This window comes from Brienomyrus brachyistius, chromosome 4 (genome assembly GCF_023856365.1).
Source record: "Brienomyrus brachyistius isolate T26 chromosome 4, BBRACH_0.4, whole genome shotgun sequence".
Classification (NCBI taxonomy): domain Eukaryota; kingdom Metazoa; phylum Chordata; class Actinopteri; order Osteoglossiformes; family Mormyridae; genus Brienomyrus; species Brienomyrus brachyistius.
Genome location: NC_064536.1, coordinates 8,581,425 through 8,594,434, shown reverse-complemented (window position 1 = coordinate 8,594,434; position 13,010 = coordinate 8,581,425). Strand labels below are relative to the sequence as shown.

At 52.4% G+C, this 13,010-nt stretch overlaps 1 protein-coding gene across 5 annotated transcripts in view; it reads left to right on the top strand.

The window, feature by feature from the left end:
* Positions 1-12,630, top strand: part of fam49ba (family with sequence similarity 49 member Ba) — a 37,525-nt gene extending 24,895 nt beyond the window's left edge. For 2 of the 5 annotated variants that reach the window (XM_049010981.1, XM_049010983.1), the window contains exons 4-13: positions 1,842-1,923; positions 5,008-5,129; positions 6,231-6,336; positions 7,846-7,982; positions 9,021-9,098; positions 10,088-10,204; positions 10,461-10,540; positions 11,194-11,320; positions 11,394-11,464; positions 11,931-12,630. In XM_049010981.1, the coding sequence (XP_048866938.1) occupies positions 1,851-1,923; positions 5,008-5,129; positions 6,231-6,336; positions 7,846-7,982; positions 9,021-9,098; positions 10,088-10,204; positions 10,461-10,540; positions 11,194-11,320; positions 11,394-11,464; positions 11,931-11,994 (975 nt within the window). In that variant the 5' untranslated portion in view covers positions 1,842-1,850 and the 3' untranslated portion in view covers positions 11,995-12,630. Of the gene's footprint in view, positions 1-1,841; positions 1,924-3,608; positions 3,692-3,757; positions 3,840-5,004; positions 5,130-6,230; positions 6,337-7,845; positions 7,983-9,020; positions 9,099-10,087; positions 10,205-10,460; positions 10,541-11,193; positions 11,321-11,393; positions 11,465-11,930 lie in introns of those variants that run through there. The other 3 variants (XM_049010984.1, XM_049010982.1, XM_049010986.1) reach the window with 3 other exon arrangements.
* Positions 12,631-13,010: the final 380 nt, after the last annotated feature.

Here is a 13,010-nt window from a genome sequence, read left to right as displayed (position 1 = left end):
GCGGCGTGTGCCCGGCAGATGAAGAGTGTAATTACCTCCTCACTCTGCGTGCGCATGAGTATTCCCGGTGTGAGCCACGTGTGTGGCGTGGCGGCTCTCTGGCGCCCCCTGCAGCCACACAGCATAATCAGTCATTCTCATATTGAACCCCAAACACCTTGTAGACAGATACAGGGGTGGGGGCTGTCATTGGGGGTGGGGGCCTCACATGCTGAGAGGGCCCCGGTGAGCCGGGTTTTGTTTTCCGCCTGTCTGGTTGGGGCAGCTGTCCCGTACCCCCCGCTGAGAGCCTGGCGGACCTCTGCGTGGTGTGCTGTGATGTATCAGCCACAGAATCTGGGTCAAGTCAAACGCCCCCCCCCCCCCCCCCCCCCCGGTCCACATGACTCGCTTCTCCCCCCTGTCTGAGTGTAGTGGGGGGGGGGGGATCAGGAGCACTAGTATATTTAACAGCAGTAAGGGTGGTGATGCTTGGAACAGCGAGTGGGGGTCACACCCCCCCCATACCAAACATTGATATTCGCTATGACATTTCCTCAAACGGAGCATGTCTGGACCTTCTGCTCTGTTTTTTGTTTTTAATAATGATTTTTCATGTTTGTTTTATGCAATAAAATCGCAGCATAAAATGTCCATCTATCCATGTTCAGGCTCCGGGGTTCTGAGCAGAATATGTCAAATGTAAATGCCTGTGTTTCTGCGGCCCAAGCAGCCTCCCCTGGGCACCCTGTCACCTCCTTACCTCGTTCAGATATCCCCCACCCCCCCCCGTCATGCCCCTTTCCCATGGACATGTGTCCGCTTCTCGCGGGCTCTGCTCTGATTGGCTGCTGCCTCATATACAGTAGAGCTGCTTTTTTTTTGGTTCCATGGATACAGAAGAGCACGGGGAGCCTCCCAGCCAATAGGAGGACAGCAGCGGCAGCCCACAGTCGAATGAGCGGCTGTATGCCTGAGACTGTCCCCGTCTGCTGGGATGCCTGACTCCTGGTGGGGGGGGGGGGGGGGGGGGGGGGCTCTCCTTTCTGTTCAGTTCCCCCCCCCCCCATCAGCAGTTCTCCATACACTGCAGTATCTGCACCCAATCGCCCCTGACCCCACCCACATGGTGCGACTCCAGCCCAATGGTATTTTGAGGAGCAGGATGCCGACATGTGGCGTGTTAATTAAACATGTGACCCTGTGCTCATTAGGGGAAGGTCAGGTGCTCTGGGCCTGGGGGGTGGGGGGTGGGGGGTGGGGTGCAGTGAGGTGCCCTAGCCTTCAAGCTGATGTACAGAGTCATGCAACGTGGAGGGAGGAGTGAGGTGGCAAGAATGGGGGGGGGGCAGTAGGTGCATGGGGCATGAGGACATCAAATCCACCCCCCCCCCCCACACACACACACACACACACACACACATCTATAACAGGACTCATGGAGCCCACTGGATTCTCCAAGGACAATTTTTCTACTGGGGCACTGACATTCAGGCACAATGACACTCGAACACAATGACACACCAACACACTGACACATCCACGCCCCAACACTCAAACACACCAATGCTCAGGCATTAAGCCACACCAACACACTGACACATCCACGCCCCAACACTCAAACACACCAATGCTCAGGCATTAAGCCACACCAACACACTGACACATCCACGCCCTGACACTCAGACACAGTGAGACATGCTCCCTCTTTATCTGGGTCCTTGCTGCCGGCTCAGTGTGGTTACAGGGCATCCCGAGTAGACTGTGCCTCAGCTACGATGCTCTTCCGGTTTAACCTGAGGGAAATGCCCCCATCCACCCCAGCAGTGTGGCAGACGCTTAATCGCTCTTTATGTTCACAGGTACACAGGATGGGTAATCTGATTAAGGTGTTAACCAGGGATATAGACCAGAATGCTGGGAATTTTTTCCTGGATTTTGAAAGTAAGTGTCCCCCCCCCCCCCCCCCCCCGACACTGTCCTGGGGGTCCATTGATGACGGGGGTCCAGGGCCCCCTGCTTGCTGCGCGCCTGTCAATCCGTAACTGTCCTGTCCGCTTTGGCCATAACGCAGCACACTAACCCTCACTAACCCTCTCCCCCAGCTGCCTGTGGAAAGCCTGCTCCCCCCAGGTGACCTGTCTCTGACCACCGCCCTGCTGACCCACTTCTCTCAGTCTGACTTTCTATAGGACCGAGGCAATGGCCATTTATATAAAAAAATAACGCTAAACAAGGTCATTATTTAGAGAAATGTAAACACAGTTGCAGAATGGGTGATTTATTTTTGGGCGGGAATGCATAATATTCCATTTATGGTTATTTTGAAATAGTTGGACTTAACCTGGTGTAACTGTAATTTTTTTTTCAGGGTATTTTTAAAGGTTTTCTGATTCGCTTTTTGAAATTCTGTGTAACATCTTATCTCAGTGTAAAACAGCCCACTTTGAGGACAGAATGACCACAATCAGGGCGTCACGCATGCTGGCCCTGGACTCTAAGTAAGACCAGCAGGAATGGCAGTACACTGGTGTAGACCTCGGTGCTTAGGTTGAGGAGAAGTACATAACCTCACATCCACACAATGTACTGCATTTGAGAAGCCTAAGATGCTGGTGGGTCTATAAGCCAGGCAGATCGCCTCCTGCTGGTGGGGTCTATAAGCCAGGCAGATCGCCCCCTGCTGGTGGAGTCTATAAGACAGGCAGATCGCCCCCTGCTGGTGGGGTCTATAAGACAGGCAGATCGCCCCCTGCTGGTGGGGTCTATAAGACAGGCAGATCGCCCCCTGCTGGTGGGGACTCATCTGTCACAGCCCTGCCAGGAGGCTCTGCGAGGCTTCTGTTCTGGAAATGAGCTTCTCTTTATTACCACAGTGCTTAAGTTCCCCCGTTAACTGAATCGGTTGTGTGTGGCTCTCTGATAAGTCTGTAGGGTGGAAAATGTTGTGCCAGTCAGCGGACAGGATGTAGGGAAATGTAAATAACAGCTTAGATTTATGTGTTTTCTAGGTCGTCAGTGTTTATGTAAGAAGATAACAACCAGCGGACTCTCCGTCACTGGAAGTCTGAGTTGGCCTAATTCCGGTCAGAGTCTCCGGGGCTCCGGGGCTGGGTCAGAGACCCATGCGAATCGAAGGGGCCTGCACTCTCCAGGGGTCGTCTCTGTGGGGCCACAGTGTGCAGAGCAGGGGCCTCCTCCACTGTGTCCCCAAAGAGTATGTGACCAGGGTCTGGCAGTCTTGGGGGCCCCTGTTCCTCTAACCGCCCAATGAGAGAAGCAATAGAAATAGCCTCACGTGCTTCGGCTTTCTTGTAAAAAGGAACGGGATTCCGCTTAGAGGGTCGCATGGGGGGGCGGGGAGGGGCTGCGGTACAGGGTGAAAACGTTGGAGACATCTGGTGAACTCTCACAGGAAAACCACAGTGCCGGGGGAGTAGGGGGGTGGCATGGAGGCGGGGCTGCTTAGCAGAGCTCAGCCGGAGGTGTCGGGCAATCTGTCCGCGGAGACGACCCCTGCACTCCTGGCCCATGCGGCCTACCTGAGATGCCTCTGCTGCTGGAGCTCACGCTTTCTCTCTCTCTCTCTCTCTCTCTCTCTCTCTCTTCTTCTCTTCTTCTCTTGACAGGTGTCCTAACATGGGGAACCTTCTGAAAGTCTTGACTTGCACAGACCTTGAACAGGGGCCCAATTTTTTCCTTGATTTCGAAAGTGAGCCTGACTTGCATCCCGTGCCAAACACTGCGCGGGCTCGCCGGCGCCTCCCTGAGGCAGCACGTCCCAGTCTCCCGCATGGCTTTATGTCTGACTGTGCTTGTCTCGCTGCCCCCCACAGTTCCCTCCGATTTCCCCCCCTTCCCCTCCGCCACCATGCATATGCATGCCTCCCCCCTGCTTCCTTATTGCACCCCAGTGTTTGGGCGCCCCCATATGGCTAAGTGCTCACCACACCTCTGAGAGCTTCCGGAGGGGCACAGAAGCAGGTTGCCGTGGCAGCAGTGAGCCCAATCACCACGGCAGCGGCTGCAGTTATTGACTGGAGCATTCAGAGTGGTGCACGCTTAGCCAGGCCGCCTTTGGGCTCTGACTTGCTTGGCACATCTTCTGTGTTGGGCCTTCTGTGTCCTGGCATGTAACCCCACCCGGAACTTTAAGGTGGGTGGTGTTAACCAACGGTACACTGCCTACACTCCCAAGCCAGAGATGTGTCAAACGGACATGCTGCTGTTATGTGTTTTCATTTTGTATTCCCCCCACCCCCCCCATGCTACGGCACAGTAACACCCCCGACATCCTCAGAGGTGCCTTACAAACGAGCTGCAGGGACCGACCCCCCCCCACCACACACACACACACACACGTTTACATCCTGCCGCTCTATAGCCGGAATTGCAGTTTGAGCAGATAGGGTCACTGGTGCTCCTCTGAGCCTACACAGCTCAGAATGTTCCACACAGCCGATCATCGACAGTCACGCGTGCAGGGGGGCCTACAAACCACATGTCATCGCTCCTGGACCGGCCCCCACCCACCTAGGCACCGCTGAATAGCCTGCAATGGAAAGTGAAGCCTCATAGACTCCAGACACAGTCTTATAGCTGAGTCACCCCCGACAGCGTTACGGAACACCGCATAATCGCAGGTCGCCCGAGAAGATCGCGACCCGGGAGAGTGTCGGCCCTGCAGCTCTGCGCCTGGCGCCCCGCAGTGCAGCATCTCCTTACTGCGAGCTTCTGAAGACCTGTCTGCTAATATAGCTGCTGTTCTTGTTCATGGGGATGTGATGAGGTACTGAGAATCAGCTCCACTGGAACACACCACTGCCTGTTTTAGCCGTCACCAATAGGATCTCAGGCTGCCACCGCTTGGAAACCTTGGTGTGTTACGTGGCCTATGATCAGAGCCTCGCTTGAGGAGCCTGTCCAATCAGAGTGAACATCACAACATCACTGTAGCACTGCAGTAGCACAGTCACAGTGCTCGTAGGCCCTGACTCACTTCAGTCCAAACTATTGTGTCTCGTACAGACGCACAACCCACAGAAGCCGAGCGGGAGATATGGAACCAAGTGAATGTGGTCCTCAAGGAGGCTCGTGGCATTCTGGACGACCTGCAGGCATACCATGGTGCAGGGGAAGCCATCCGGGAGGTAAGCACCCTGACAAATGTTCAGGCTGGTCTCCTGCACCTTCTGTTATTTAAAATCTTTCCAGTCCCAGTGAAGGGTCATGAACTTTCGGTTGAAGAAATGCTTCATGTTTGACTGGCCATCTCTTTTGTATATTCTCTAAGTTGGCTGACTTGTGATGTTCGCTTCATTGTACAGCTAACTCCATAAGCCCCTAACAGATCCAGGCATGTGTGAAATGCTCAGGGTCTCAGTGTGTGACCATGTTCCCGATAGTCACCCGTGGCCACTTCCCTGGCCCCACCTCCCTAATCATACCTCCCTAATCACACCTCCCCATCTCCCTGACCCCGCCTCCCTAATCACACCTCCCCATCTCCCTGACCCCGCCTCCCTAATCACACCTCCCCATCTCCCTGACCCCGCCTCCCTAATCACACCTCCCCATCTCCCTGACCCCGCCTCCCCGTCTCCCTGACCCCGCCTCCCCGTCTCCCTGACCCCGCCTCCCTAACCACACCTTCACATCTCCCTGACCCCGCCTCCCCATCTCCCTGACCCCGCCTCCCCGTCTCCCTGACCCCGCCTCCCTGTCTCCCTGACCCCGTCTCCCTAATCACACCTTCACATCTCCCTGACCCCGCCTCCCCATCTCCCTGACCCCGCCTCCCCATCTCCCTGACCCCGCCTCCCCGTCTCCCTGACCCCGCCTCCCCGTCTCCCTGACCCCGCCTCCCCCATCTCCCTGACCCCACCTCCCTAACCACACCTTCACATCTCCCTGACCCCGCCTCCCTAACCACACCTTCACATCTCCCTGACCCCGCCTCCCTAACCACACCTTCACATCTCCCTGACCCCGCCTCCCTAACCACACATTCACATCTCCCTGACCCCGCCTCCCCAACTCCCTGACCCCGCCTCCCCATCTCCCTAACCCTACCTCCCTGTCTCCCTGACCCTGCTCACCCAAAACCCTTGATCTTGCCCATTCACCACCCTGAAACCCCCTCACTGACCCCACCCACATCACTCGGTCCCGTTCACCACCCTGACTCCATGTAACCATTTCACCGGTCCATGCCTCCCTGACTCTCCTGGGCCCCGCTTCCCTCACTGCAGGCTATCCAGAACCCCAGTAATGAGAAGCTACAGGAGAAAGCATGGGCCGCAGTGGTTCCTCTGGTGGGAAAGCTGAAGAAATTCTATGAGTTCTCGCTCCGGTTAGGTATGTACCACGCTTCCCCTGCATGTCCGCGTTCCCGGCCCCCCCTCTTCAGCTCCTGCCCTCATCGCGGTATTTCTCGCGGCCCTGACTCTTGGTTGACTCTTCAACCTCTTCAAAGGAGGAGATGATCAGTGGTGTCCGCTATCAAGGGTGATAATCCTAGACTCTCAAGCGGCCCAATGACTAGTGACCTTGAATGGGTCAGTTAGCGCCCCCTGCTGGTATTGGTCAACTGATTATTTTCCTCATCTATGGTGTGGCCTTCACTTTTCCAGACTTAATGGCTTTTTCCGCTGGCTGAGCAGACGTACGCGGGCCGTCCCTGGTCTTCCTACGATGGGGGCAGAGGTTACCGACAGACTCCATGCGACAGCCGTTCTCTGCGACCACGTATTTTTAAAAGTGTTGGTTCATACGTTCCGCGAGCCGTGACTTGTGAAGGTGGGGCGGGTTATGGCCAGGGGCTGGTCTCCGCGTCCGCTGCACGTGCAGACCAGAGCAGCGCGGGGCACCCTGTGCTGCGAAGAGGCTCCGCCGACAGCTCAGCACATTCCCAGAATTCCTCTGCCTTGTTCCCAGAATTCCTCTGCCTTGGGTCATATCTTAGATCAGCCACACATGTGAGAATTTTCTGTTTGTACCTGCCTTTGATGTTTTCCTAGACTGTGCTGGGTGCATATACAGTATCTCATAAATGTGAGTAACACCCCTCACATTTTTGTAAATATTTTATTATATCTATTATATTTATTATATCTTTTCAAGGGACAACGCTAATGAAATAGAATGTAAAGTAACCAGTGTACAGCTTGTATAATGGTGTAAAGTTGATAAATAACTCAACACACAGCCATTAATGTCTGAACTGATGGCAACAAAAGTGAGTACTCTGTTTTGAGTGTTGAGTTATTTTGAGTTATTGGCTGAACAGCATTCAGACCTGTTAGAATCTTATACACCTGGATCATGTCCCCCCTTAGTCTCCTTTGATTGAGGCTGAACAGATTCAGCTCGGCTAACCTCTCCTCATTAGACATTCCGCTAAAAAAGAGGAAGTTTCTCGCTGGAGGAATTGCTGTTGCATCGTGTGGCACGATCTGGTTTAATCCACCATTCTAACTGTAAATTAGGAAATACACTCTACGGGTGTTTTGGCGTCATCCAGAAAGCACTTTTTAGCTGATCTGCTAGATGTCCTGTCTCTATCCTGTCCCTGTCCTGTTCCTGCCATGTCCCTTTCATGTTTCTGTCAGCTCCAATCTGACACGTTCAGAAGTTAGACTGTATATGTAAGCTTCCGTTCCCAAGTTCGTGGTCAACTGCGAAAGTTCCTCGAGCTTCCCTTGCTGTGCTAAGTGGTGGTTCTTGCTGCAGACCAGTGTAACTAATGCATACAATATGGACTAAATTAGGTCTGGACTCTGATTGGCCAAGTTGCTCCCGGTTGTGTGGGGAGAAGGTCCAATCTGCAGTGCCAGCGCTAAGTGATGCCCCCTCTTTGTCTCACAGAGGCAGCACTGCACAGCCTCCTGGGGGCGCTCACCAGCACGCGCTACACGCCAACGCAGCATTTGGAGCGGGAGCAGGCGCTGGCCAAGCAGTTTGCAGAGATCCTGCACTTCACACTGCGTTTTGATGAGCTCAAGGTAGGCCCCCCCGCGAGGCGAGACGTGGCTGAACAGCACTGCGCTGGTAATAAAAGGGGGGGGGAGAGGCAGTGTTCTGCCTGCCTCGTTCATCAATCTTTCAGTCTGACCTGGGCCGGCTGACCCACTTTGTGTCTGTGAGGGTGTTGAAACGCCAACCTGGCAGCTAAACAGAGCCCCCTACCCCTGGCCAGGGCAGCTATGGGAGTTCGGGGGGGGGCTAAGAGGGGGGGTTGGGGTTCAGATGTGGGACACGCAAAGGAGGGTAAAAATTCCGCAGGCGACATTTGGGCTGAGGGCAGCTTGGCAGGGCCGTATTTGCTCAGCGGTTTTTGAAAAACAGTGTGAAGAGGAGAATAAATCCCACTCGCAATAAAAACATTTCAGCATTTTACACACGGCTGCTTTGATGTGCTGGGTAATGAGGTCAAACTGCCCCAAATCTGTGTAGAAAAATGCGTTTTTCTCTCCAACAGACAGACAGCAATTTGCTTTTTTTTTTCTTTTGCGTTTATTATGCACCATTAGGGTGTTGGGACCACTTTGATACACACTCACTCCAGGATTGTGATAATTACAACGCAGCGCAGAGTCCAGTCCTGTGCTTCTGTTGGACGTCGTGCCTCAAGCCCATGCTGGACTGGGGGTCAACACCATGTCACATGACTTATTTAGATGTTGCGTCAGCGAGGAAATGCTCTGACCCACGCAGAGCCATCACCGACAGGCACCGGGAGGACCTGAGGTCTGGGAATCCTCCTGTTGAGGTTGATCTCTCTGACATGTATGCTTCTCTGCGTCTGCTAGATGCGGTGCTCTGGGCCTGTCCCCGCTACCTCCGTCACACACGTCACACACGTCACACGCGGCTCACACCCTGACAGAGCTCCCTGAGGCAGCGGTGAATAATTAATAAAGATTCACCACACAGCAGCGAGTGGGACGAGCTCATATCCCGGAAACCTGTTCAGTCTCCTTGGTGACATCGCATGGGCGCCAGGTTCCCCTCGGTCTGATTCTGTTCTCCATCCCCCGTAGATGACAAACCCAGCCATCCAGAATGACTTCAGCTACTACCGAAGAACTTTAAATCGCATGCGGATCAATAACGTTCCGGTAAGTTCTGTCGCTGTCCCCCCTGGGCGTTATGGGCGATTATGGCGCTGGGGTCGTGGCAGAGTAGGAAGTGAGAGCAGGTGTGCCATTGGTGCCCAGTAGCGCATGATCCCAGCTGTGCCTCCACCCTCATGCGAGGGGGATTCAGGGGGCTCACGGGAAGTGAGGCAGACACTGAGAGTCCCACGGCGGTGGACCGTGACATGCTGGTATTCCCCTCCTTACTGCAGCACCCCAGCCCCGCCCACATACACCGCCGCTCCGCACCGAGCGTGAGAGTGCATCTCTGTAGGGATGGCACGGAGAGCCTGGCGTGACCGAACACGGTGTTTCATTGGTTCTTGAAAGTCGGCAATACAGGCAAGATCAAAGCAAACATGAGCATGGACGCGGGGGGGGGGGGGCATTTACGCCTGTAGATGCCCTGCAGACGCTCGTTACTGCTGCAAACCAAAATACTGGTAGCTGGTTTTAGCTGGTTTATGATGGTTGTGTCCCAGCTCTTGCTGCTCTTTGATGGTTTTGCTGGGGGAGCAAGGTCAACAGTTGGTCATGTTGGTGTGGCCAGCCATCAAAGCATCATCATAAAGCATCATCATCATTAAGCTGGTCAGCTACCATAAATTGGTGAACCAGCATAACCAAAGCTTTCTTTTCAGCAGGATAGTCTTTCGTTTCCGTGTATCAGACCCACCGCTGAAGTCTTTAGAGAGCTTCTGCTACCGCTCAGTCACGCCCTCCTAGGCCTCAAACAGCCCCCCAGCTCCGAAAGCTGGGCTTTTCTCTCCATCATGTGCTTTAATCGCATTTTCTGACTCGTTGCGTATAGCGTCACGTGATGTGCAGGCTTGTCGTAGAACCATAAAATGACTGTGTTTCATGGAGTCATTTAGCGTGATTAGCTGTTATAACAGTATTGAAATGGGAAGTGGAATCACAACCTGAGCTGTGAAAGTGTCATTAAACCCTCAGCCCTCTTCGGATTTCAGGCTGAGGGAGAAAATGAGGTCAACAACGAGCTGGCCAATCGGATGTCTCTCTTCTATGCGGAGGCCACGCCCATGCTGAAGACGTTAAGTGATGCCACAACAAAATTTGTCTCAGAGGTAAGTACCAGCTTTACAGCACCTGTTTGCTGTTTGTACCTGATTGTTGCTGTGACGTTTCGGATGTAGCCATGACAACCCTCTGGTGCCTTCATGGCATGATGGGATAGATCCACTATGCAGGTGGTCCTCCTGTGCTTATTCTAGCAGACCATCTGGCTGTCATCCTGTGGTGGTTTAATGGATCTGGTGCCAAGTTAACTACCTTAATCTCTGTTGGATGCCGATTAAGCAACACAATTTGTGTTCTGAACAGAACAAGAACCTGCCCATAGAAAACACCACAGACTGCTTGAGCACCATGGCCAGTGTGTGCAAAATCATGCTGGAGACGCCGTAAGTGTGGCCTCCTCTCCGCTCACCTCCTCTCGCCTCCTCAGACTTGTTGACCTGCGGCACATCACAAGGGACCAAGCGTGTTTGTATATGTCTGCGTGTGCACGGCTGCATGCGTGCGTATGTCTGCCTGTTCGTGTGCATATGCATATTTTGTGCAAGTATTTGTATAAATACCTGTGCATGTTTGTCTGTTTCTCCATGTGATGTGTTGCATGTGTGCATGTTGGTGGATGTATTTATGCTTGTCTGCATGTTTGTCTGCATATGTATATGCGTGTGCCTGCGTCTCTGCATGCCTATGTATGCATCGATGTGCATCTGTGTTTGTGTGTCTGTGTGCCTCTGCGTTTGCGTGACTGTGTGTGTTTGCATTTGCATGACTTTGTGTCTGTCTGTGTTTGCTTGACTGTGTGTCTATATTTGTGTCTGTGTGCCTCTGTGTGACTGTGTGCGTCTGCAACTGTGTGTCTGTTACTGCGTGTGTCTGTGTCTCTGCATGACTGTGTGTTTGCATTACTGTGTGTCTGCGTGACTGTGTGTCTGCGTGACTGTGTGTCTGTCTGTGTCTGCATTACTGTGTCTACATGACTGTGTGTCTTCGCATATTTGCATTTCCATGACGGTATTCTCTGTCTTCTCCCTCCACACAGCGAATATCGCAGCCGCTTCGCCAGCGAGGAGACCGCCTCCTTCTGTCTGCGTGTCATGGTGGGGGTCATCATTCTCTACGACTTTGTTCACCCTGTCGGCGCCTTCGCCAAGGGCTCCAAGATCGACGTGAGTTCGTTATCACCTGATGCGCTTCGCTGTTATGGACGCTCGGCCATCTAACAGCTGCGTTCTTCCACAGATGCGAGGATGCATTAAAGTGCTGCGCGACCAGCCCCGGAACAGCGTGGAAGGCCTTCTGAACGCGCTCAGGTCTGTGATCGGCCAACTGCCGCGACCCGTCACAGCGGAACATGCAATTTCATACTTCAGGCGTTTAACATTCCACACAGGAACTTGTTCACCCAATGACCTTTTCTGCAAAGTTCTCCGTTAATAAAGAGGAAGATTTACCACTCAGATGATCGCAGAGGGGTAACAGGGAGGGTGGGGGGGGGCGGGTTGGTTGGCCAAATATAGGTGTTAGACAAGGTTAGAGGGCAGCATAATCATGGGCCGTTTTCTGTGCGCGGGACAGCGAATGTGAAAATGTGACTTCTATAGTTTAATGTCTCTGTGGTTTATGATTAAACCACCAATTAGCTGAAACACAGTGTGTTGATGAGAAGCAGCCACATTTAATGCCGTTAGATCGTGAGCCTCGTCCTACAGATGAATCGGCTCTGTTAATTTCCCTAACTGGATCAGTGTATTTGATTTTTGTGGGTTTTCATTACAGGTACACCACAAAGCACCTGAACGACGAATCTACCTCCAAGAGCATCAAAGCCATGCTTCAGTAGAGCCTCCGGAAGCTTCTGGGAGACAGTATTGTCAAGCAGCGAGCAGAATGTCTTCAGAAAAGTTTGACATCCATACAGAGTGGCTCCACCCGTTTATAACGAAAACGTTTCTGCTAAACTCAGTCTTTTCTGTGCCAAAATTTTAACTAGAGAGCTGGAGATTTTTTTTAACGCTTTCAGAAAAGACCATGGATCCTGTGGCAGCTATTGTCGCGTAACATTTCTGGTTTATTTGTTTTCGTATATGAGAGGGAGAGTAATTTGACTTGAAAATAAACATATAGATATAAAAAATTACATTATTTTTGTCGGATCTGATATTTAATGTCGTTTTCTCTGCTTGTCAGGATTTCATTCTTGGTTTCATGCCAAGGAAAAAAAAATCATTTTAAATTATGTCATAATGAAAGGTACCCGGACAATGGAGATTATTGCAAAAGATACACTGTTTATGCCGCAGATTTCTTAATTATTTTTTATAGTTTTTGATTTCCTTCTGTACGAGTGGAATGATATTAATTTGAAAATCAGCCTCCAGACTGATGCGTGTTGATTCAGATTTTAGATATATCTATGAGGGCATGTGAATGGAAAACGGAAAATTTGACTTAAATAAAAATGCTTTTTGTTTTTCTACTCCTTGTCGTCGGCTTGTACCGTGTTTCTCCCCAATCTCCGTAATCTTTCTGCTCACTGCGTCTCTGTCGTTCTGATGCGTCGATGAGAAAAGGCTTGCGCGCTTGAACGCTCGCCCGTGATTGTGGCACTTCGACACAGTTTATGGTTCCCAGCTCCGGCCCCGAGCAAATAAACTCCTCGGCACTCCTAGATAGATGGCCAACGTCCCTGCAAGGTTAAGGAAACACGCACAGATGCAAAGCGAGAGGTGAGCATTTGTATGGGTGAAAAAAAGCTCCTTGTTGTCGTTCAGTGTGGGGGGGGATCCGGATAGAGAATTTCTTTATCCCCGTGAGATTCCCAGCCCATCGTTCACCACACTTTTTCATGGTTGTGCC